A 23,604-nucleotide genomic window follows, 5' to 3' on the forward strand; every position below is an offset into this window, starting at 1 on the left:
GGTTCCCTCTCCTCCACGTGCTTGCCCGCATTGTTTTGTATGGTCTTTTTGATGGTAGGCATTCTGACGTATTAGGCGATATCCAGTTGTGACTTTGGTTTTCATTTGCCTGGTAATTAGTGATGTTGAACGTCACTTCATGTGCCTATTGGCCATCTGTATATCTCCTTCGGAACAGTGTCTATTCAGATCCTCTGCCCGTTTTTTAATCGGGTTGTTTTTTGTTGTCATTGAGTTGCATTAGCTCTTTATATATTTTGGATTTTAACCCCTTATCGGATATATGATTTGCAGTTATCTTCTCCCATTCCATAGGGTGCCTTTTTGTTCTGATGATAATCTCCTTGGCTGTGCGGAAGCTGTTTAGTATGATGTAGTTCCACTTGCTTTTGCTCTTGTTTCCCTTGCCTTTGGAGTCAGATCCACAAAAGCATCTCTAAGAACACGTAGTCTCCTCTTTGGTGTCCTTCCCATTCTCTGGCGACTTCTGAGCCTACGTGGTGCCCGCCCATTGTCTGCACCCGCCCCTGCTGTTGCGTCATAGCAAGTTCACATCCTGGCTGTGATGCTTCACTTGTTGTGGCTAAATTACGTGCCGGCACCAAGAGTGTCATTTCTGTTCCTGCTAATTTGTCATCTTGTGTCTAATAAGGCTCTGGTGGTGATGGGTGGGGACCAGAAGAGCAGCTATTGTTCTTTGCAGACAGACTTGCTCTCTCCCATCTCCCTGGGGCCGTGAGCCTCTTTGTGTTCTGAGTCTGCACAAACATGGTAAGAGGCAAGCTCTAGCCTCGGGGTCAGGGGAGAAAGGCAGAGGCCACACTCGGAAGTTAGGAGGCCCCAGTGAAAGAAAGGGACTTCTGTGATGAGAGTCCACGGGCCTGGAGGCCTGGAGGAACAGGGCTGGGGAGGGGCCGATGGCAGGAGGAGGGAGGAGGGTCAGCTCCACGTGACATCACGTCGGGTGCCCTTCCTGGGGTTGAAATTGAGGAACTGAAGAGGAGGTGGTGGTGAGCGTCAGTCCTTCAGAGCACAGGATGGAACAGGGACCCCAGCCACTGACTCTGCCTCATGTATCTGCGACGGCCGGGGAGATTAATGACCCAAGAAGGCTATGATATGGTCCAAAAACTTTTCCTGGATTTTTTCCGCAGGCGACTGAGCCAGAGGCCGACTGCAGAGGAGTTGGAGCAGAGGAACATTTTGAAACGTGAGTGACGGAGCCCGGGGCAAATGCTGATGTTTCGTGGTGGCTTTGGTTGTTGTTTGGTGGCAGGGCACGGGGCTTCTCCCGTATGCTTGTGTGGAAATGAGCGAGACCCTCTCTGGTGCTGGAGGCCCCACCCTTGTGTGTTAGGACATAGGAGGCAGGGTCCCCACAGAGACAGCAAATTCAATTCCACTTGGTTCATGAGAGGCTCAAGGTCTATACGAAGAACCTGTCCTGTAGTGGCTGCAGAGTCAGAGGAGCTGAAAAGTTTGAGCAAGAGAACTTACTATTAAATGAGAGTTGGGGTCACCTTTAAACCCAAATTGGCTTTCAAAACTGCCAATGTGACATTGACGGCTAAAGTAGGGAAAATAGCCGTTTGAAAACCAGAAGCAGAAAATGTGACTTTTTGCCGCAGCTGGCTGCTGGTGATAAAATACCCCCTCCCTCTGAGCGTTCAATGTGAAGTCTAAGAAAGCATTTCCAAGTGGAAATCCTTTCTGGCCTCCTCTTAGGCCTCCCACCACTGGCCGTGAGTGCGGCTGCCTGAGCTCTCATTCAAGAAAACTCGCTGTCACTATGTCTGTGGACAGAAAAAATAAACGAGCCTTTTGTTTGGTTCAGGACACAGAGATATTTGAATATGTACAGAAACTCCATGTGGTTTGGAGCCTTGAAGCATCTCAAGGGCAGCCACCACTATGCCCCAGTTCAGGGGGAGATATCCAGTAATTGCAAGAGAAAACCTCTCAGCTTCATTGCACGACACCCTCACCAACACTGCCCTCTAGATGGTCAACAGATATTTTTGGTTTAATTCAGCCTCTTTCTTCCCACACACCCGTCCCCTTCTGATTCTCTCCAGTAAAGAGGAATATATGCTATGCAGCGTTTTACAGCCCTGCTGTGTTATGCATGCACAAACAGACACACACACCCCCCAGTCATGTGAAGGCCTCTGTGTGAGTGGCTGGGCATTTCCACGTCAGCCAAACAATAATGTTCTTGCTTTTACTTTTCTCCCCTTCCTCATTGTGGTCTTGCGACGTGCTCAACATCAAAAGGTTTGCTGTTGAACTTCACCTGGGGAGGCTGTGGGGGGGGGCGGGTGTCGTGGCCTGCAGCACCCCACCCCCCAGAGCACCCACCTGCGTGGTGTGCCTTCACCAGCATCCTGCCTCCTGTGCCAGGCTGCAGCCACTCCCTCACCTCTCGGTGGATGTTACTTTCAGCCTTGACCTTCCCTAGTCCTGAGGGCACCTCCCCTATTTCCTGGATCTCTAGGAAGTTGTGTATATGACTCTGTTCTTCCTCACCAAGGGGGTGCCTTTAAAAGTTTCTCAGTTTACTTTGCGGTGAAACAGAATTAGCATTCTTTCAGTTGCTTTCCCTGGTTGGGGAAGCATGTGGCCTGTGTGTCTCCCTTTCTGCCCCAACTTGAGACCTGATCCATTATAAATTGTCTACATTAGGGAGAAAGGAAAACAAAAAGGTGTCCATTTGTTCCTAAAGCCAGAAATCTGGCGAACATGCTTCCTTCTTCCTCTGCTGCTTCACCCCCACATGTGCCTCACACAGGTCTGTGGTCTTTTGAAGGAATCTCTGTACGACTTCCTTACGGGGCCACCCTGTACCTGTGGTCCCCAACCTAACTCTTAATTGTGAAGAAGCTGAAAACTTCTGGGGCATCGTTCAGGTTTCAGAAGATAGCGCTTCTCTCGGCGGGGCAGAGGTTTTGGAAAGAGAAGGCAGGGAATCCCCAGCTCACCTGGCTTCCTGAAGGCGCCAGCTCCCACGTCTCATCTGCCCAGATCCATGGGAGGTGAGGGGCAGGCCCCTCAAGTTAGGTTTTTCTCACTCTCCAGGAAGATACTCGGGTCTTAGAGATAGTTACTTGCGTCTAGTAAGCATGGGGGCTCAGATTCCGGGGAGCAGAGGGCTTACAAGTTGTTCCCACAGTTCTGTTGCCTCTTCCATCTTGTCCTGTTTGAATAGCTGCAAATTGAAGGGTCACTTGACCAATTCAAACAGGGTCATCGTTTCACAGTTTTAAAACTTGTCGGAAAGGAGCTTATTTTTCTTGTTGATTCTTTTTTTTTTTTTTTTTTTTTCTTCTCCGAGTTCTGGAACTTTGTTTTCCGAATTAGGTTTTCTCTTTTTTAAATCTTTTGTGATTGTTAAACAAGAAATGTTTAGTGGTGTCAGAAAACACCCTCAAACAACGTATTCTGAGAATTATCATCCGGGCTTTAAATCATGGGACGCACCACGTCTCCAAGGGTGCAGGAGAGAGGTCCACAAGGGCGGCCTGGCTGGGCCGTGGAGCTTTGTGAGCCCAGGTCTGACTTGCCGGTCCAAGCCCACCCGGCCCTGTGGGCGGTACCTGCTCCATTGGGCAGCCAGTGAGACCCTGGGAACATCTGAGCACACAATGTGCTCTCTGATGGTGGCAGCAGGCGATGACCTTGAGGGCTTTTCCTGGTCTCCCTGCCCACTTGCCTAATGGGGTTGTCTTGGTCCCCACAACTTGAGAATTTGTGACCCTGGGTTTGTAAATGGCTTTGAACTAAAGGTATAGATTCCATAGTTGGTAGCTTGGGGCCCCCACCCCTCAGAGGGTCCTCAGGAACACACGTAGGTGATGAGGGCTCTGTGCTCTGGACAGGATGTTGACCTTCATGGCAGGAACACACGTAGGTGATGAGGGCTCTGTGCTCTGGACAGGATGTTGACCTTCATGGCAGGAACACACGTAGGTGATGAGGGCTCCGTGCTCTGGACAGGATGTTGACCTTCATGGCTCGGAAGGGGACCTTGTAGGATGAGGCGGTCCCAAGTAGAGTCTGAGGCCAGGAACCAGTGTTGAGGAGGAGGAGGGCCGGCCCCAAGCAAAATGTGATGGGCAAGAGGCGGCGTGTTTGAGCGAGAAAAAGAACTGGACTCTTTGTCTAACTATATAATTAGCCATTAGCCATGGAGCGTGTGGCCGGCCGCTCAACCCTCCCTGGGCCTTCCTATCCTCGTTTCCAAACCACGAGCTGTATCCTAGGTGGTCTCTCGGGCCTCTCCTGGCCCTAATATGCTGTGAGTCTGTACATTTCTACCCAGTGCCCTGGAGCTGCCTCCAGGGCACCCACCACCCACTACAGACTTTTCCTTCCATCCTTCCTCCCACCTGCGAATACAGCTGTCCGGGGCTCCTTTCTTCTGGGGCTGGGCGTCTGTCTCCCAGTTGATCTCTGATGCATTAGTTCATACTAAGATAGCAATGGCTGACTAGTTGAATGGGTGTTTATCCAAGAGAAATTCTCATTTTTTAAAAGGAGCTCTGTGGGAGGGAGGGAGGACCTTTCACTTCAAAGGAAGGAGCTCTCGTGTGGGGTTTAGGGCAGCGGGGACTCCTGGGGAGCTCGGCCCATGGCAGGATGTGGCCACTTCTGGTGCAGCCCTGGTCCAAGATCTTGACCCGCATGGTTAGTCACAGCAGCCAAACTGTGCCCCTGGGGGTGTCACTCAAGGGCCTGAGTTCCGCTCTGAATCACCACCGCTCCTCCTGGCGGGAGGTGCTGCCACCTGCAGTGTGAGTCGGCTGAGGCTGTGCTTGCTGCCATCAGGCTGGCAAGGAGGGGGCGAGAGGACCCCACTTCTGGGCACAAGGGGGATCCCTCTTTTAAGGACCTGCCCTGTACTGGCACCACCAAATGGCAAGTGCGCACTGACGTGGTAAGTTATGGAAACATTATTTACAACAGTGATTTCAAAATGAGGGAACAAGGGCCCGGGGCCCTCTTGATGCAGCCTGTGCCAAATGCAGGTGGCAGGAGTGGCCTCTCTCTGATGTCATCCTCAGTTCAGTAGACGAGAAGTTAGAGGCATTGGGTCCAGGCTGATGTTCATGATTTTCTTCAAGTTAGACAATATTATGCTGCAATCCATGCTTCCATTCCAAGGCCTGGGAGGAAAGCGAGGTACCCAAGGTCCTTCCGTTACTTGGATACGCCCACGTTCTCTGCCCTCCACACCTCTGTTCCCGTTATCAGACCCTCTTACCTTCAGCGCTTTACGCACCTGGTGCTAAGTCACGCCACATACTGAGCTGAGAACGTTTAAGCTCTGAAGTCTGCTCTCCTGAGACGCCCCTTAAAAGTCTAAATGCAGGCCGTTGTACCCCACTCTGTGGCCTCACACACGCTCTGTGGACTTCTTGCAAGATTCAAGGAATTAGTGGAAGCAGGGCTCGCGAAAGGTGAGCGTTTTGAAATCACAGCCTTGCGTTCGGTGTCAGCCGTGCCTAGTTTTGTCTCTGTGGCAGGTGGCAGGCGCCCGGCGCCCCTGCAGGGCCTGGCTTCTGTTTCATCTGCACCGGGCACCAGGGCCACGTCACAATGAGTCCCCTTTGGTCATTGTGAGGCTTGAGGGAGAGTTGCGTGAGGCCCAGGTCTTGTCCAAAGAAGGGAGCCTCACGTCTCCCCGGATGCCTGTGTCACTGTGAACGGCACCCCACCCTTTCAGGATCTACCTCCTGGCCGCGTAGCTCCACCCCTCAACCCAGCATTTCTGCCTACAGACTCGAAACCCCGTATGACATAAAATAAGGTCAACCTGCTCACCACCCATTTGAAACAGTGCAGGCAGCTTAGAAAGTGTCCCCTTGGGCTGAAGGGTGGCCAGGGTAGGGGACGGGAACTCTCTCCTCCTTTTCAAACTGTGAGCTGCTTGGCCTGGAACCTGCAGAAGTTCAGAGGGTGCACCTGTGTGCAACACTGCTGCCAAAACCTAAAGCGTCTTAAATGTTTCTTTCAGCTCGGAATGAACAAGAGGAACAAGAGGAGAAAAGAGAGATCAAGAGGAGGTTAACTCGAAAGGTGAGATGGTTCTGGGTGCTGAGCTGGGGCAGGACGGGGGGCCACCCTTCCCTCCTGTGTTGGCCTTGTAGCTGCCTGGCCTATTGAAGTGGCACCAGTGGTTCCACTCCTCGGGTGTCAGGGCACGCGGCTTTCTGGACCTCCCAGGGGCCAGCGGTCCCCTCAGCTTCATGACCCTCAGTCCTTTTGCCTGCTGACACCAGCCTCTCCCCAAGCAACTCAATGTCAGGTGCGTTATGTTTGCAGCTACCGTGAATATTTTGTTTTTAAAAATTCACTGTAAGCCCCAACTGGCAATTGGAAATCATTATCAAAATCAGTAGTTCAGATATATCAGTTATTTGCTGTGACCCTGGGAAAGTCTGAGTTTTCCTTGTCTCCCCTGATACTATTCCTGACCTGTAACCTAAGAACTATTTATTATGCTAAATCCAGTCTGAATTACCGAATTAGGAAAATGCCAAAAGTATTGATAAATGTAATGAAGCTGTTTGAAAAACATTTAGATAGAAGTCAGAAAGCTGGAATTTTTATATATATTTTAACTCCCCCAATAGATGGCTTGGTAATGTGATGTAGACCCAAGTGGATCTAATTCTGAGTGGCCTCTGATAATAAACTCTTATTTGAGGCTATTCGTGGAGGATGCTGATGAGTTTGATGACAAAGAAGTTATACTACTATATTCTGTCTGACTAGAGTGTTTTTAATCGGCCTCCTACAGGGACCATCTTGAGAGAAAGGTACTCAAAACTTAGAGACAGTTAAGAGACCCATTAAAATTAATTTTAAAATTAATTTTATTAATGGATTTTTGTCCCTAGAAATATTACACAAAGGAAGGAATTCAGAGATCCTGAAACATCATAGTTATTAAAAGGATGATTTGTGTTTCTCAAGCTTCTCGTCCCTAGAGCATCCCAAACATCTGGTGACAAGCCAAACGCCATCCCAATTAAAGGAGCAGGATGAGCAAGGGCCTGGCAAGCCAGTGATGGGCTGGTGTCCCCTGCTGGGAAACTAGAACAAGAGCAAGGGCCCTCCCTTTACCCAGGTACCCTCATTCCAGTCAAGGTCTGACCCTTACATCCTTAAGACCATGCGGCCTTTGGAAGCAGGGCATCCCTCTTCCTGCGACTGAGTAGTGAGGGGGACCAGAGGAGATGCATTAGATTATTCTAAGTGTGTCCTTGAAATGACGAGGGTATCAGAAGGTGACTGGTGATGACCCCTTGTTTCTGATACAGAAAGGTCTGGACATTCAGAAAAAATTATCAGATTTTCATAAAGTTCATTGGAGTTGATTGCTGAGATCCCAGAATTCTTCTAAACTTTCAGGTTTCTAGCTAAAAACTAGTAATAGGGAAAGACTTTTGGACATACACCTAATTCTTATCTCTTTAAAAAAAGTATACGGTTTTGCAGGGGAAAACTTGACTAACTGCATAATTTGTCAGGAGGGGGTGAGGAAAGAGGGTTTCTTTCCACACCCATCTCCCCTAGGTGGGGACCCCCCCAAAACCCATGGTTTTCACAGGTCCTCAAGTCAAGATAAATGCCACTTCCTCCCCCTGGTTACCTTTCTTTCCTTCTCCCAGGAAAACTGCCTTGTAATTTCAGCATTTGCCTCCCCTGGGACTGGCTTGGGGACTTAGAAATAGTGAGCTTGAGTGATGGGATAAACTGTTTATAAGGGAGAGACCGGAAGTAGCTTTCACATCTGGTTTTGTGAACAGAGATGTGGAGCCTGCCAGCAGGTAGGGAATCCATCTCATCTCCTGGCCCTGGGCATGTTCTCTTCCTCAGGAGCCTTTACCACACCAAGACCAGATGCCAGTGGCGGTGGATGCTTTTCACTTACTTACCTTCAGCCTGAGGATTTCCTCAATATCACTCTATTATTAAATTTTAAGGCACTGAGAAAAAGAAAACACAGTAGCGGGCACTGATGGCCACAAACCAGGCATTTTCTTCAGCCAAGTTGAGACTAACCTAGAAATTACATGCTTCATCTTTTAATAAATGCCTGCCTCCCACTTCCAAAAAATCACCAGCTAGCTGGATAGATGGATAAATGGGAAGAAGTATGGGAGAGAGGCTGGCTGGAAGGGAGGAAGGAAAGAAGGAGGGAAGGAAGGGAAGAAATGTACCTGGGTCAGGTTGTAGTGGAATTTGGGTCTCAACGTACCCTTTTGTTGAGTAATTGGTTGCAAATGATATTATTGCTGCCATGGATGGAAACGTAACGGTACCAACCTCTGCATCCCACCCCTCCTTCCAGCCCATCATCCCCGGAAAACCAGCTTTGGCTGCAAAGATTATTTCCTTCACATCCGGGCAAGTAACTTGGGTTCACGTATCCCATAGGCTAGAGCCAGCCGTGAGCCAAAGCCGCCGATCCTGAGCTGCACGTAGCCAGGGGCCCGAGCCCCCACTCACGGCAGAGTCCTGGCGGTTGTTAGTTGGAGACCCCCCCAGCAGAACTCGGTGTCCTCCTCACTCACTCCCTGGTGGACCTTGGGCCCGGTCCCTTATCGATCTGGAGGGGTCGTGTCTAATACGCATCGGATTCAAGCATGAAAAACAGTCCCTCACCTTCAGAGTCACCCTCTAATTTTCTATTCACTCCAGACTCTTACCATAGACAGGCTGTTAGTAAACTCTAGATCATGACTGCCAGAAATTTAAATTAGAAGTTCCGACTTTAAGAACCTTTCTCCTGTGGTGGCACACTGAGAAAATAGTACCAAACCCCAAGGTAAATTAGAAACACAAACTGAGGCTTTGAGTAGGAGTCCTTGTTCACTATGGTATTATGGTAAATGTCTGGATGTGTTATAATGACAGTACAGTGCTCCTTGCACTCACATTTGGGAGTCAGAATAGACCCCCACTTTTTGTTTACAGCAACCACAACCATAGGGCCTGGGAAACCTCGTTTCCTGCAACAGCCTACCACCGATGCCAAAATGCCCTGTCCCAGGGAAATGAGGGCCACCTCAGGACAGGCTGGAACCACTCTGGGGGGAAGCTACCCAGCGTCTAGACAAGGGACCAGTGCCTAACAGGCCTCTGATCCCCAGGCCTTTCCTCCCTTGGCCGGTGGGGAGCAGCAGGCTGCTCTGGTCCCTCACAGTAGCTGTCACCATTCTATTCAGTACCAGCCAGGCAGCCATCTAATTATGCTCTTCCATTGTAGCCCAGTTGGTAGCGAGGTGGAACATTCTGGCAGCAGCCAAAGGTGTGTGAGAGCTGCATGATATAGAGTCAAAACAGCCAGAGTGGTTTGGATTCACTTGCACGTGTTTGTTTTCTAGGCCTTTGTGGTAAGATTCTATCTGACTGCATCTTCTATTAATAGAATTAAACACAGTCTAGGGCTGAGAGAAAAATTGCTTTTAAATAACATCAGTTGAACATGAATTGACAACATATGAAAGAGAGAGCAACTGTGTTGCTCCAGAAGAAATAAACCAGTGACAGGAAGAGAGAATAGAACTGTCAGCCTTATGTTGTTAAAGCACAAAGGAAGGGTGCTAGCAGGTGACACGGGTGACTAATTCACTTATTTCATTCCTTCACCGCAGGCCTATCCAGGGCCTGTCCCAAGTCTCCCTGGGCCTCGACACCGCCTAGCTCTGCCTTTGTGGACTCGCTTTTGAGAGGCAGGGTCTCCGTGATCTCATAAATCCACACACTCTCATTCCTGCACACCCAGGTTGTTGCATACTATTTGCACAAACACTTTTATGTGTGTAAGACACACAGAAAGTACTACAAACTCACCTTGCAGAGAGCACTAAATTTGACACACAGATGTGTATTCACAAATCCGGAATCCTATAGAACTGTTGTTTCTGTCACCTGATGGGAAAGGTGGGACAGACGTGGGAAGACCCCCCCCCCCCACACACACACACACCCGTGGGTGTGCAGACAGAGATGCTGCAGGGTTAGTAGGAGGCAGCCGGGCTGGCTGGCTGAATAGGCCTGGAGGCGGCTCTCGAGATGGTACACTCCACCCTAGGGTCCTGAGAAGCCCAGGCCCAGGGTCCTGCCCCTCCCTTGAGTGTGATTCGTCAGCTGCCTCTCTGGACCTCATCTTCCCACCTGTAAGTCCACGGGTGGACCAAGCGATCTGAACCTCGCTGGTTGAGCACATCCGTCTTGCCCCGCAGCTCAGCCAGCGGCCCACAGTGGAGGAGCTCCGGGAGCGGAAGATCCTCATCCGCTTCAGCGACTACGTGGAGGTGGCCGACGCTCAGGACTACGACCGCAGGGCCGACAAGCCCTGGACCCGCCTCACCGCCGCTGACAAAGTACGAGGGGCGGGGCGAGGCGCCGGGGGCCCACGCGGCCGGCGGGGGTCTTCTACTTGCTGCCGGGAGCAGAGGCGGGTCCCTGGGTGGGGAGTGGAGGCTCAGTGCCTGCCGGGCAGGGGGGGCGCTGCTCTCCCCGAGGGCTCCAGACAGTGTGCGGAGAGGGCGCTGAGCTGAACCTCCTCTGCTCTGGAGGAGGCACAGGACAGACGGTTTTCTCCACCCATGTATCTGAGGGCACCTCTGCTTGGGAATCCTTTGTGATTCTAATGTAGGCACCATGAGGAACCGGAGCGTTAGGCCCTTTAAAAAAAAAAAAAAAAAAAGGCAAGACCGTAACTATGTCCAGTGTACGAGTGACAACAAGGGGACTCTGAGTTACGTGGGGACCTTCTCCTAAAGTCCTGCCTCTGCTCCATCCCTTCCCGGGGCCAGTGGCTTCCTTACGTGCCATGCAGGAGGTCACCTAGAGCCACTCGGGGGGACTGATGTGGCCAGAGGCACCTCCCCCAGACATGACCTCCCCCGTGGTGGGTCAGCCCGCAGCTCCCGAGGAGTGGAAATCTCAGCTCTCCCCTACGTAGGAATCTACGTAGGAAGGCGTGGTGAGCAGCCCCAGGAACCAGCACACACACTCCCCCCGCCACCTGCCCGGGCATGAGACAGGCCCAGTCCCCGTGCAGCTGTGTCACATAGATGTGACGGAGGAGGAAGGTCCCACTCTCGCTGCAGCGTGCGTGCTGACCAAGGCAGAGGGAACTAGCAGATGTCAAGGGGAAGTGCCAGTGGCCTCCACGCCCACGGGCTGCAGTCCCGAGCAGCTGAGGCAGCCTGGATCCCGTTCCACCCCCCATCCATCCCCCAGCCCTGGTAACCAGGCACTTAAACCCGAGCGCCTTCCTTCCCTGGCAGGAGCCACACGGATCCTATGGAAAGACCCTCCGTGCCTTGATATCGTCCCATCAAAACGAGCTACGGGAAAGGGCACATGTTTAGGATTTCAGCCCCCGAGGAAGAAGTGAGGTTTTCTCCAACCCCAGACCTCCTCCTGCTCCAGTCCCCCGGCCCCCTTGCTGCGGTTTGATTGCAGCCACATCTGGGGGCAGTGCTGTAAGGGTGAGGTCATTCAGGGTTCTCTCAGATGTATGTGAGGTTATTCAGAACACATTCCATACCCTAGATGGTGAAATAGATCGCCTCAGAGTCAACACTGTAAAGGAGCAAAGGCTTCATGAGTCAAAGGGAAAGGGAGCCACTGGCCATCACCCCTTTCCTTAATTTGGTTGCAGAATTTGACCCAGCTCTAGAAGTATCCATCCTGAGGCATCGCGGTGCCTCTGATGAGCTCAGACTTACCGAAGGAAGGAGAGGCTCGACCCTTCCATGTGACTCGGGACCCAGGAGTGTGGGCCAGGTGGACGAGCCCTCTCGCGGCCCAGGTGGATCAGCTCCGGGCAGAATCCCAGATCGGATCGTTTGCAACTTAGATTTAGGGGAGGGGATTCTTCGTAGGTTCTAAAAGAAATCTCAGGTGATTTTGTTTCTCCCAGTGAAGGGATCTGTTTCATGCACATGTATGGCTTTCAAAGAAAGAAAACACAGGCATAAAACGGAAGGTGAGCTGCTTTCCATCTGCCTCCTCTGCACACTCATGGGCTTCTCTTCCTTCCAGGCTGCCATTCGGAAGGAGCTCAACGAGTTTAAAAGCACTGAAATGGAAGTTCATGAATTGAGTAGACATTTAACAAGGTCAGTATCAAGTTGTTTTCTTTTCTCTCAAATAGTTACTCCCAAACTGAACTATCCTAGCTGCTTCTGGACGACAAGCGGTGTGATGGGGGCAGTGAGGGGAGAAGAGAAAGTTCCCCTTGAGGCTCCGCTGTGGTTTCTGAAAGTAGGGGAAGGAGCGTGAAAGGCCCAGGCTGAACGCAGCCTTCTCAACGCCTAGTTTTTAATGCATTCAAACTAAAGCTCTGCTAAGTGCCAGACCACAGACATGGTGGGTTTTTATGAATGCATAAGCTGAGACAAGATCAGTGCCGATTTACAGCCTGTCAGCCGAGACCAAACTGGGGCCACATACCAAATCCACGTGGTACTTCCGGAGTGGGGACACGCCTGTGATTCCCTGTCATTCTCCCAAACAGTCGTGTGTGATGCCACTTGGGGAGACTGAAGCACGGAGAGATTGGAGGGGCTTGCACAAGGTCTCAGGGCACAAGGTCACAGGAGCCGTTGTTGCCTCTCTCCTTTGGTGAACATTCAGAGAAACAGCAGCTGACTCGGAGACACAAGGCTGGGGTCCCCACCTTGCTGCTGAGTCCCTGCCTGGGCTGAGGGCCCCGGGAGCGCCAGGTTAAACTACTCCAAAACCGAAGGTGAACGTGGTGGGCCTAAAGTTCTTCAGGGGTTGTGTGGAGATTTATTTGTATCTGGTTGGAGTGTTAAGCTTCCTGGGCTGTCAGAAATAATGAACCTGAAGGTGGAGAGCGTGGACTGTCAAATCTGACACCTGTGAGAGTCTTGATTTGAATTATTTGTTTTCCTAGGTTTCACCGACCTTAACAGTTGAATTCCTCTTGAGTGCTATGCTGTCTTCAAAACATAAATTTATAAGAACCATAAGTGCTGGTATTTATTCACTTCCCCATTACGATGTAAATCTTCTGAACTGCCTTTTTTTAAAAGAGGAAAAAGCAAAGGAAACACAATCAGGATTCTGTCTGCAAGAGCGCAATGGTTACAGCTCCGTGGTCAGAGCTGCTGGCGCTGCCAGGGCTGAGGGCCCCGAAGACTTCCCAGCACTCGGAGCAGCCCAGGGCCTCTCTGGCCAGGCTGGCAGGTACCATGTTCGGTTAGGCTCCAGCGAGCCTCTGCCACCAAAGTGTCGCCTGAGTCCAGAGAAAGCTGAGGCGGAGGACCTGGCCTGCGATGACTGTGCAAAGCAGGCGATGCAGTCGGCCTTCTAGGCTTGGCCAGATGCACTGGCTCCAGCGGTGGCACCTGGTTTGGGGGCCCCTGAGGAGGAGGCTGCTGAGGTGGGAGACACTGTCCTCCTCCCCCTTCAGCCACCACCCATGCCGTGAACTAAGGGGAGAGCCCTTTCCTGGGGGAGCCTGTGGTCGACTGTCCATCCTAAGAGTGTGTGTGCTCCAGGCGTGGAACGCTGGCACGAGCGCACGTCCTGTCCCCTCAGGCTGAGCCGGGCTGCCTTCCAGGAAGCTCTGGCTTAGAAGGGGAATAATGTCATTAGAAAAGCCAGGTGTCACGGGCGATCTTACGCGCACCAGCAGCCCTTGCCACCATGGTGGTATCATGCGTGTGAGCGTGAGGGCCCTACTGAGGGCGTAAAGGCGGGGGTGACACACTGCTTGGCCGATGTTCTTCACTTTCTCTGTGTGCCCAGCCAGGGCTAGCGACTGGGTGGCTTGGCGGTTAGTGGCCTCTGAGTCGAGGACCAATGCATGCAGGCCAGAAACCATGCCTGAAAGCCTGGCTTTCCAGCTGCTGGTGGACTGGTCCTCCAGAACCACCTGAGGGCCTTCCAGGCTTGCTTTGCACTGAAGAGTCAGTGCAGAAGCCCCAGGGTTGGGCAGACATCAGCCACACCTGCTGTGCTGTACTTTCCACTCCTGCTTCTCCAGGGAGCATCCTTCCCCTCCCTCCTGAGGCGTGTGAGGGTGACTGGAGACGTATCTCTGACCGTCCTCCTCACTTGGGACCACAGGAAAGCAGTGTTGATGTGAGGTAGGATGTGCAGTGGAGGAGGGGTCGCTCCAAACCCTCGCCTCTCTGAAGGAGGCTGCCTGAGCTGCTTCCGTTTTCCTTCCTGACAGAGCTTGTAGGGCCCTCAGCCATGACGCTCTGCCTGGCCTTCTGCTATGATCTTGAAGCTCCCACCACACAGGCCCAGGATTTAGAAGGATGCCAGCTTGGCCTCCACAAAAACAGAGTTAACTGGTCCCCACCCCAAGCCCTGTGAGATCAAGTTCCTCTGGGCTGCACCGCCATCGGAGAGGCCAGTCCCTTTTCCACTGGCGCTCATGGCCCCCGTGGCTGGCGTCACCGTGCATTTGGCAGGGAGCTTGGGCAGTGTTTCAGGCAGTGCCTGTCGGCCAGTGCCAAGCTGACGCACGCTTTCCTCGCACCGCCTGGCGCCCAGACCCAGGAGAATGCATCACACCATCCTTTTTTCTTTGAATGTTGAATCTGAATAGTTACCGCCGTAGGTGGAGGTATTGTTCAGGGAAAACGTGGCCAGGATCTTAGCAGGGCTGCAACAGTGTCTTCCCAAAAGGCTTACTGACCTTTGAGTGTGCAGATGGCACACTGAAGGACGTGGGGCTCTTCCGTGTCACAACTCTGCGGCGGGCACATGTTCTAGGCCAAGGTGCCTGCTTGGCCAGTATTTGAAGTCTGGGCTTCCTGTGGCTCGCAGTGCCCTGGCGCAATGGTCAGCCTTCCCCTGGCCCAGGGGCGAGTCCTAAAGGACCTCACTCCGCTGCCTGGACGCCTTGCAGAAGCCAGTAGCTTCTCTGCTGGCCTTGATTCTGGGGCTTTCAGATTCCCTGGGAACATGATGCCTAAATCGAGTTCCCTGCAGCCAGCCCGCCAGCCAGCGGTCCCAGGTTCCCGCCCAAAGTGCCCTATTGTTGCCGCCACTTTGTGCGTGGAAGAAACTGAATGCAGTTTCTACTTCTCCTCCTGCAGAGCAGCCTTTGCCGGAAGTAATTCCCTGCAAGTGGAGGGGTACCCCTCCCGTGTCACCACCCGCGAGCTTGGCTCTTCCAAGCCCATTGTAAGCAGCTCAGCAACCTCTGTAGGTCACAGGGTGGGCCCTCTGCTGTCTTTCCTTCCTGGAAATCTTGAGATTTTTAGAGAAATCCACCCAAATTTCCTTTTTGCCACATTGTTATGACAGTTGAAAAATGTGTTTCTTTCCAAGATGACAGTTCATTTTTAGGGGGGAAGAAAGATGGGCTGGCTGGTTTACAGTGTGTCCCTTTTCTGAATAAGCTTTAGTTTGAGCCTTTTGTCCTTTGCATTAGCATCAGAAAACATGAGATTTCTCAAAATGTTTCCCTCTCAAAATCAGACACTATCCCAAAGTCCCCACCCCATCTGTGACAGAAGAGACCACCATCGGCCTACTTACCATTTTGAAATTGCTGATATATTCCTCCCCGAAGGCCTTCGAAGCTCTGTAAAACTTTAGCCTTTCTGTCAGATTAGAGAAACCAAACGACGTGACAGTTGATGTGATGAAAACCTCTGAGCTTATTTTTCTCCTGCTTATGAACGTGTACTTATATTTGCTGAATGAAAATCGTGGTGTGTGCTTTGGTGAATGGAAGTTCAGGCTCTCCCTGTGCACAGCCAGTGGGCGAAGGTCACTGTAAATGACTTTTTCTTCCCATTTGTCTGTTGACCCCCAAACTGGTTGCTTTCTTCCAATTGCTCCCCGGGTGTCCGTACACAGCGTGTCTTCGTGTCAGAGCACTCTCCCGTGCTCTGCGTTAACAGATGACGACTGTATGAGGAAGACATGTAAATAGAATACAAATTAAACTGGATCTCTATGGCCTAGGTTTTGTACATACAGAAACTGCATGGTATTTAAATTATTGTTTGTCCCTGATGATGTATGCAGTTTCTTTAAAAACAAACCAAAAAAAAAAGTCTTAAAAAAATCATTTCCTCGACTCCCGTGTGTTTTATCGACTACCCGCAGGAGCCACTGAAAATTCTTGGCTTAGTTGGGGTCGGGGTGGGGGAAGGGGTGGGTCAGCTCATCAGCAAAATAGCAGGAGTTATGAGGACACAGAACCACCTCAGGTATCTGGGGTTATTGGGGGAAGAAAGGATTGTTGCACATAAATGAACTTTCTATAGAAGTCCTGGCGTACAAAACGTTTTCCTTCCAAACATCTTTTAAAGAATATCTAAATGTATTTCCCAACTTTTTATCCTTTAGTAATCTGGGAATTATGAGTATAAATTACAGCCCCAGACAGCTGTGCTCGCTGCGTACTTACGTCTACCTCCTTCCTTGAGCAATCTGAGAATTTGCTTTACAGGACAAAGACCTTCATCGCTTAACCTTTTGGTCCTGTCCTGTCCTTTTGAAGGTTTTAGGGGAAGCAAGAAGGGCTGCAGTGCTTGCTGGCTGCGTTTTAGGTGGTGGGACTGCAGAATGACAGGCCCTTGGTCTGGCCGCCTAGGAAGGTGGCTCTGGGAACAAGGACCTGGCCCAGCACTGTTCCCCTGATGCCGCTGGTCCAGGAACCACACTTCAGAGCAGCAAGGGCTTGGGTGATCCACCCAAAGGGAGCCGCCTTCCCTTTGCCTGGAAATCTCCAGCCTCACAAGATCGGGGTGCTGCTTATTTTTTTTTGCTGAGCAGCAAAGCCCTACTGGGAGTGTCAGTGTGGCTGCAGCAGAGTCTGCACAAGCTCTCACCTGTGCAGGAAGAGGGACGCTGAGCAGAGAGCAGCGGCGAGCCGTTTACAGAAAGGATCGCAGGTTGCAGGCTAAAAGCTTCTCCATCCATCTGCCACCTCCTCGCGCCAGAATTCTCTGACCTTAACAAGTCAGAACTTGACTGCAGTTACCTAGGGGAGTGAAAGGACCAGAGTAAAAGAAGCTCCAACAGGCTCTGGGCTGCAAGACGGGAGGAAACTGGCATCATCCTAAGAGAAAGCCCTTTACAAAGTAAAGGTCATGACTACACATTCTCAACAGGTTGAGGACCTGGTGTGTCCACCCTTGGATCATCGTATGGTGAAGTAGTGGCCCTGCCATGACATCTAACTGGACAATTTTGGCCAAGTCACTTAATTTCTCTGGGCCTTGATGTTCTCATCTGGAAAGTGGCAAAACTGAACTAGGTGTCCCTGTAGTGTCCTTTAGGACCTCAGCTTTCTAAGATTTGGGTTTATCTGAATTTTTAAAACACTAACCCTAGTCCTTAGGGAAGAGTAAGCTTTGGGTAAGTCCTGCTGAGGGAGGCTCTTGGAGAACAGCTTGGATGCCACACCTGCCCCCCTCCCCGCCTCGGGCTGACCTGCTGGAGGGCTGCTTTGTACTGGGCCCTGTTCGGTCTCGCTTGTCTTCATGGGGGCTTGCCCTAAAGCTGCTATCAACCAGATTATGCTGTCCAGCCTCCCCCTTCCTCTGGGCAAAGCACCCTGGATGGGGCTTGTAGGCTTGAGCGGTAATGCTTAAGATACAGCCCATTGTCCCTTACAGCACCCCAAGATCAAGGGCACCTCAGTGATCTGGGTACTTACCCCTGATTATTCATCCAAAGGAAGAGTTTGGTGCTGGGAATGTTCCCTGGCTGGCTCCGTGGCCTCAGAGGACTCCATTGTCTACAGTTACCACTCAGATCTGCCCTGAGCTCCTGACCCTAGTGTCCACATGTCATGAAGCAGCAGTGGGTCAAATCAACGCCCTGGGGTCAAATTCTGGCTCGTCCACCCGTCACTAGCTGTGCAACTTTGGACAAGTTAATCTCACTGTGCCTCAGCTTCCTCATCTGTAACATGGGAATAATGGCCCCTATTTTGTAGGCCTGATAGGATTAAACAAAATCCGTTTAAGGTGCTCAGCACAGTGTCTGACATAGAGTTAGGCCTTACTAAATGTTAGCTCTTGCGGACTTGGCCAGATGGCAGAGCAGGAAGATCCTGAGCCCACCTCCTCCCACGGGCACACCAAAATTACAACTGTGTACAGAGCAACTATTGATGAGAAAGACTGGAATCTAGCAGACAAGATCTTCTACAACTAAAGATATAAAGAAACACAACAAGATGGTTAGGAGGGGCAGAGTCGGGTTTAGTCAAGACCCACACCCCAGGGTGGGTGGCCCACAGAGGGAAGGATAATTACAATTGCAGAGGTTCTCCCCAAGAAGCAAGGGGTCCAAGCCCTGTATCAGGCTTCCCATCCTGGGGGTCCTTCACTGAGAAGACGAACCCAGAATGTTTGGCTTTGAAGGCCAGCAGGGCTAACTTTTAGGAGAGCCAGAGCGCTATGGGAAACAGACTCCCGTTTTAAAGGATTCACACAAAATCTCACACTCCAGGACCCAGGGAAGACGCAGTAATTTGAAAGGAGCCTGACTCAGACCCACCTGCTGATCTTGGAGAGCCTCTGAGAAAGGCAGGAGGCAACTAGAGCTCACACTGGGGATCCAGACTCTGCAGCAGCCTTTTGGGGAGCTCTTCCTACCACAAGGACACTGGGGCTGCAAGCCCCATTTTGGAATCCTCTCTCAGCTTCTTAGCTGCTCTGCTGGTCAGACTATCAGGAATAGTACAGAGACACCTCAGGCCATGAAACTAACAAGGCAGGGGTACAGCCCCACCCAGCAGCAGGCCTGCTGCCTTAAGACCCCCTGAGCCCACAGCTGCCCAGGGATACAGCCCTGTCCAGAGGACCCAAGACCTGGCCCCATACACCAGTGGGCCAACACCAGCTCCAGGACCCCCAGTCCCTGCAGCCAGACACCAGGATCCAGCTTTGCCCATCAGACGGCCAACACTAACTCCAGGGCCAGCCACACACACCAGTGGACAAACACCAGCCCCAGGACCTCCTGGGGCATGGCCCTGCCCACCAGCAAGTTGACACCAGATCTGGGAACCCCAGCCCCCAACCCCACAGCACTAGCCCCGGGATGCACTGAGGTTCCAAAGCCAACTGTCTCATGACCCAGCCCTGCCAGCCAGCAGCCTGGCAATGAACTGGACTAGGGGCCAGCCATACCTACTAGACTGCCAGCAGTAGTCAGCTGACCACAACAGAAGAGCCCATGCAGCCCACATAGGGGGCGCCCCTAGAGCATACAGCTCAGCTCTGGTGACCAGAGGTTAGTGTGCTGCTGGGATGCATAGGATGTCTACAAAAGGCCACTTCTCCAAGGTCAAAAAACATAACCAACCTACCAGATACACAGAAGTAAAAACAGCAAATGAGGCAAAACGAGGCAACAGAGGAACATGTTCCAAGCAAAGGAACAAGATGAAACCACAGAAGCACTAAGTGAAATGGAGACAGACAATCTACCCAAATAGAGGTTCAAGGTAACGATCATAAAAATGATGAGAGAACTCGGGCAAAGAATGGATGAATACAGAAGCCAGATGTTTTGAACAAACAATCAGAAAACACAGATGAACCAAACAGATGAATATAACAGCTGAAATTAAAAATACAATAGAAGGAATCAACAGCAGATTAAATGATAGGCAGGAACGAATTAGTGACCCAGAAGACTAGTGGAAATCACTGAAGCGGAACAGAAAACGAATATAAAGAAATGAGGGCAATTTAAGAGACCTCTGGGACAACACCAAGCCTACTAACATCTGCATTATAGGGCTCCCAGAAGGAGGAGAGAGAGAGAGAGAGAGAGAGAGAGAGAGAGAGAGAGAGAGAGAGAGAGAGAGGGAGAGAGGAGAGGAGAAAGGGGCAGAGAACATAGTTGAAGACATAATAGCTAAAAACTGGCCTACCTTGGCAAAGGAAATAGACATCTACCTCCAATAAGCACAGGACCAAACAGGACCAAACCAAAGAGGATCACATCAAGATGTGTTGTAATTAAAATGGCAAAAATTAAAAAGAGAATATTAAAAGAAGGGAAATGAGTTATGTACAAGGGAACTCCTATGAGGCCATCAGCTGGCTTTTCAGCAGAAACTGCATGCCAGAAGGGAGTGACACAGTATATTTAAAGTGATGAAAGGGAAAAATCCTATAAGCAAGAGTATTCTACCCAGCAAGGCTTTCATTCAGATTTGATGGAGAGATCAAAGGTTACACAGACAAGCAAATGATAAAAGTTCAGCACCATCAAACCAACTTTACAAGAAATGTTAAGGGACTTCTCTAAGTGAAAAAGAAAAAGCCATAACCAGAAGCATGAAAATCATGAAAGGAAAAAGCTCACTGGTAAATGCAGTATAGTAAAGGTAGTGAATCAACCTCATATAAAGCTAATAGGAAGGTTAAAAGACAAAAGTAGTAAAATCATCTATAACTGTGATAAGTAGTTAGGGGAACACAAAAAGTTGTAACATATGATGCCAAAAAAACAGTAAATGTGTGAGGAGGGCAGTAAAAATTCAGGGTTGTTAAAATATATTAGAAATTAAGAGGTCAGCAACTTAATTACATAAATATATAGATTGCTATATATAAACCTCATGGTAACCACAAACCAAAAATCTTTGATGCACCCAAAAGAGAAAGGAATCCAAACATAACACTGAAGATAGTCATCAAATTCACAAGGGAATAAAAGAAGGAACAAAAAAGAACTACAAGAACAGCCCCAAAATGATTAACAGAGTGGCAATAAGTACATACCTACCAATAATTACTTTTAGCTGTAAATGGATAAATGCTCCATCAAAAGACATAGAGTGATTGAATGGATACAAAAATAATCTGTATATATGCTGCCTACAAGAGACTGACTTCAGATCTAAAGACACACACAGACAAAGTGTGGGGATGGGAAGGGATATTCCATGCAAATAGAAATGAAAAGAAAGCCAGGTAAGCAATCCTTATATCAAAGTACTGCACCAATTTACACTGTGACATGCTAGGCCACAAAACATGTTTCAGTAAATTTAAGAAAAATGAAATTCATAAAGCATCTTTTCTGACCACAATGCTATGAGATTAGAAATTGACTACAGGAAACAAAAAGCCATAAAACCCCACAAACACATGGAGTCTAAAACAATGTGCTACTAAAGTAACAGTGGATCACTGAAAAAAAAAAAAAAATCAAATCAAAAAATACCCAGAGACAAATCAAAATGTTACACAACAATCCAAAAACCTATAAGGAATGCAACAAAAGCAGTTGTAAAAGGGAAGTTTATAGTGAAACAGGTCTACCTCAAGAAACAAATCTCAAACAACCTCACATTACATATAAAGAAACTAGAAAAAGAACAAACAAAACCCAAAGTTAGTAGAATGAAAAAAGTCAAAGATCAGAGTAGAAATAAATGAAACAGAGACTAAAAAATAGAAGAGATCAATGAAACTAAGAGCTGGTTCTTTGAAAAGATAAAATTGATAAACCTTTAGCCAAACTCATCAAGAAAAAGAAGGCCCAAATCAATACAATCAGAAATTAAAAAGAAGTTACAGCCTATACAACAGAAATACAAATGATAAGAGATTGCTATGAACAACTATACACCAATAAAGTGAACAATCCAGAAGCAATGGACAAATTGCTAGAAATGTACACTCTCCTAAGGATGAACAAGGAAAAGAAAATATGAACAGACCAATTACCAGAAATGAAATCAAGGGGAAAAAAAAAAAAAGGCTCCTAATAAACAAAAGTCCAGGACCAGATGGCTTCACAAGCACTTAGAGAAGAGTTAACATCTATTCTCAAAGTATACAAAAAATTGCAGAGGAAGGAATGTTTCTGAACTCATTCTATTAGGCCAGCATCACCCTGATACCAATGCCAGAAAAGATATCACATGCAAAAAATAAAATTATAGGCCAATATTATTGATGAACATAGATCAAAAAATCCTCAACAAAATATTAACAAACTGAATTCAGTAATACTTTAAAAGGATCAAACATCATGATCAAAAGGAATTTACCCCAGGGATGCAAGGATGGATCAACATCTGTAAATCAATATGATTACACATTAACAAACTGAATAAAAATCACATGATCATCTCCATAGATGCATAAAATTCAACATTCATTTACGATTAAAAATTCTAAAAGTGGGTACAGAGGGAACATACCGCAACATAATAAAGGCTATATATGACAAACCCACAGCTAACATCATACTCAACAGTGAAAAGCTGAAAGCATTCCTCTAAGATCAGAAATGAGGCAAAGATGCCCACTATCACTACCTTTATTCAACATAGTATTGGAAGTCCTAGCCACAGCGATCAGACAAGAAAAATAAAAGGAATTCAGATTGGAAAGGAAGTAGTAAAACTGTCATGTTTGCAGATGACATACTATATTTAGAAAATCCTAAAGATGCCACCAAAGAAACAACTACAGTTCATCAATGAATTTGGTTAAGCTGCAGAATACAAGATTAATATACAGAAATCTGCTGCATTTCTATACACTTAACAACAAACTATCAAAGAGAAATTAAGAAAACAATCCCATTTATCACTGCATCAAAAAGAATAAAATATCTAGTCATAAAGTGACCTGAGGTAAAAAAAACAAAAAAAAACAACTGTACTTGGAAAACTATAAAACACTGATGAAAGAAATTAACACAAACAGATGGAAATACATATTTTATTCATGGACTGGAAGAATGTTGTTAAAATAATCAAAATACCCAAGGCAATCTACAGCTCAAATGAAATCCCTATCAAAATTCCAAGGACATTTTTCACAGAACCAGAAAAAAATCTAAAATTTGAATGGAAACATGAAAGACCCTGAATAGCCAAAGAAATCTTGAGAAATAAGAACAGAGCTGGAGATACCCTCACTGATTTCAAAATATACTACATAGCTACAGTAATCAAAACAGTATGGTACTGGCACAAAAACAGACAGACTAGAGAGTCCAGAAATAAACCCATGCACTTATGGTCAGTCAATGACAAAGGAGGCAAGGATATACAATGGGGAAAAGACAGTCTCTTCAATAAGTGTTGCTGGTAAAAGCTACATGTAAAAGAATGAAATGAGAATATTTTTGTATATAGCGTGAGAAAATGAACTCAAAATGGGTTAAAAACCTAAATGTAAGACTAGAAACCATAAAACTCCAAGAAGAAAACATAGGCAGAACACTCTTTAACATAAATTGTAGCAATACCTTTTGGATCTGTCTCCTAAGGCAAAGGAAAGAAAAGCAAAAATAAACAAATGGGACCTAATTAAACTTAAAAGCTTTTAAACGAAACCATTGACAAAACAAAAGGCAACCTAAGGAAGGAAGGGGAGAAAATATTTGCAAATGATATAACCAATAGGGCTTAATATCAAAATATATAAACAGCTCTTACAGTTCAATATCAATAAGACAACCTGATTTAAAAATGGGCAGAAGACCTGAATAGACATTTTTCTAAATAAGACAGACAGATGGCCAACAGGCACATGAAAAGATGCTCAACATTGCTAATCTTCAGAGAAATGCAAATCAAAAACACGAGACATC

The 23,604-nt window shown here is 48.5% G+C and overlaps 1 protein-coding gene and 1 long non-coding RNA gene across 5 annotated transcripts in view; one reads left to right on the top strand and one right to left on the bottom strand.

Annotated features, from left to right (window-relative positions):
- PHACTR1 (phosphatase and actin regulator 1) overlaps positions 1 to 15,556 on the top strand; it is a 505,241-nt gene extending 489,685 nt beyond the window's left edge. Inside the window, exons 10-14 of one of the 3 annotated variants that reach the window (XM_057700185.1) lie at positions 1,155 to 1,210; positions 6,014 to 6,075; positions 10,254 to 10,394; positions 12,067 to 12,143; positions 12,944 to 15,556. In XM_057700185.1, coding sequence (XP_057556168.1) covers positions 1,155 to 1,210; positions 6,014 to 6,075; positions 10,254 to 10,394; positions 12,067 to 12,143; positions 12,944 to 12,959 — 352 coding nt within the window. In that variant the 3' untranslated portion in view covers positions 12,960 to 15,556. Of the gene's footprint in view, positions 1 to 1,154; positions 1,211 to 6,013; positions 6,076 to 10,253; positions 10,395 to 12,066; positions 12,465 to 12,943 lie in introns of those variants that run through there. The other 2 variants (XM_057700184.1, XM_057700183.1) reach the window with 2 other exon arrangements.
- Positions 10,378 to 19,813, bottom strand: LOC130831790 (uncharacterized). 2 transcript variants are annotated; one of them, XR_009048115.1, is made up of 5 exons: positions 16,854 to 19,813; positions 15,550 to 15,924; positions 12,955 to 13,069; positions 11,751 to 12,103; positions 10,378 to 10,697 (listed from the first exon to the last, which is right to left on the bottom strand). It is a non-coding gene; the product is annotated as an uncharacterized LOC130831790 (long non-coding RNA). The 2 variants fall into 2 exon arrangements; XR_009048114.1 differs by lacking the exon at positions 12,955 to 13,069.
- Between the last annotated feature and the right edge of the window lie 3,791 nt (positions 19,814 to 23,604).

This window comes from Hippopotamus amphibius, chromosome 11 (genome assembly GCF_030028045.1).
Source record: "Hippopotamus amphibius kiboko isolate mHipAmp2 chromosome 11, mHipAmp2.hap2, whole genome shotgun sequence".
Lineage (NCBI taxonomy): Eukaryota > Metazoa > Chordata > Mammalia > Artiodactyla > Hippopotamidae > Hippopotamus > Hippopotamus amphibius.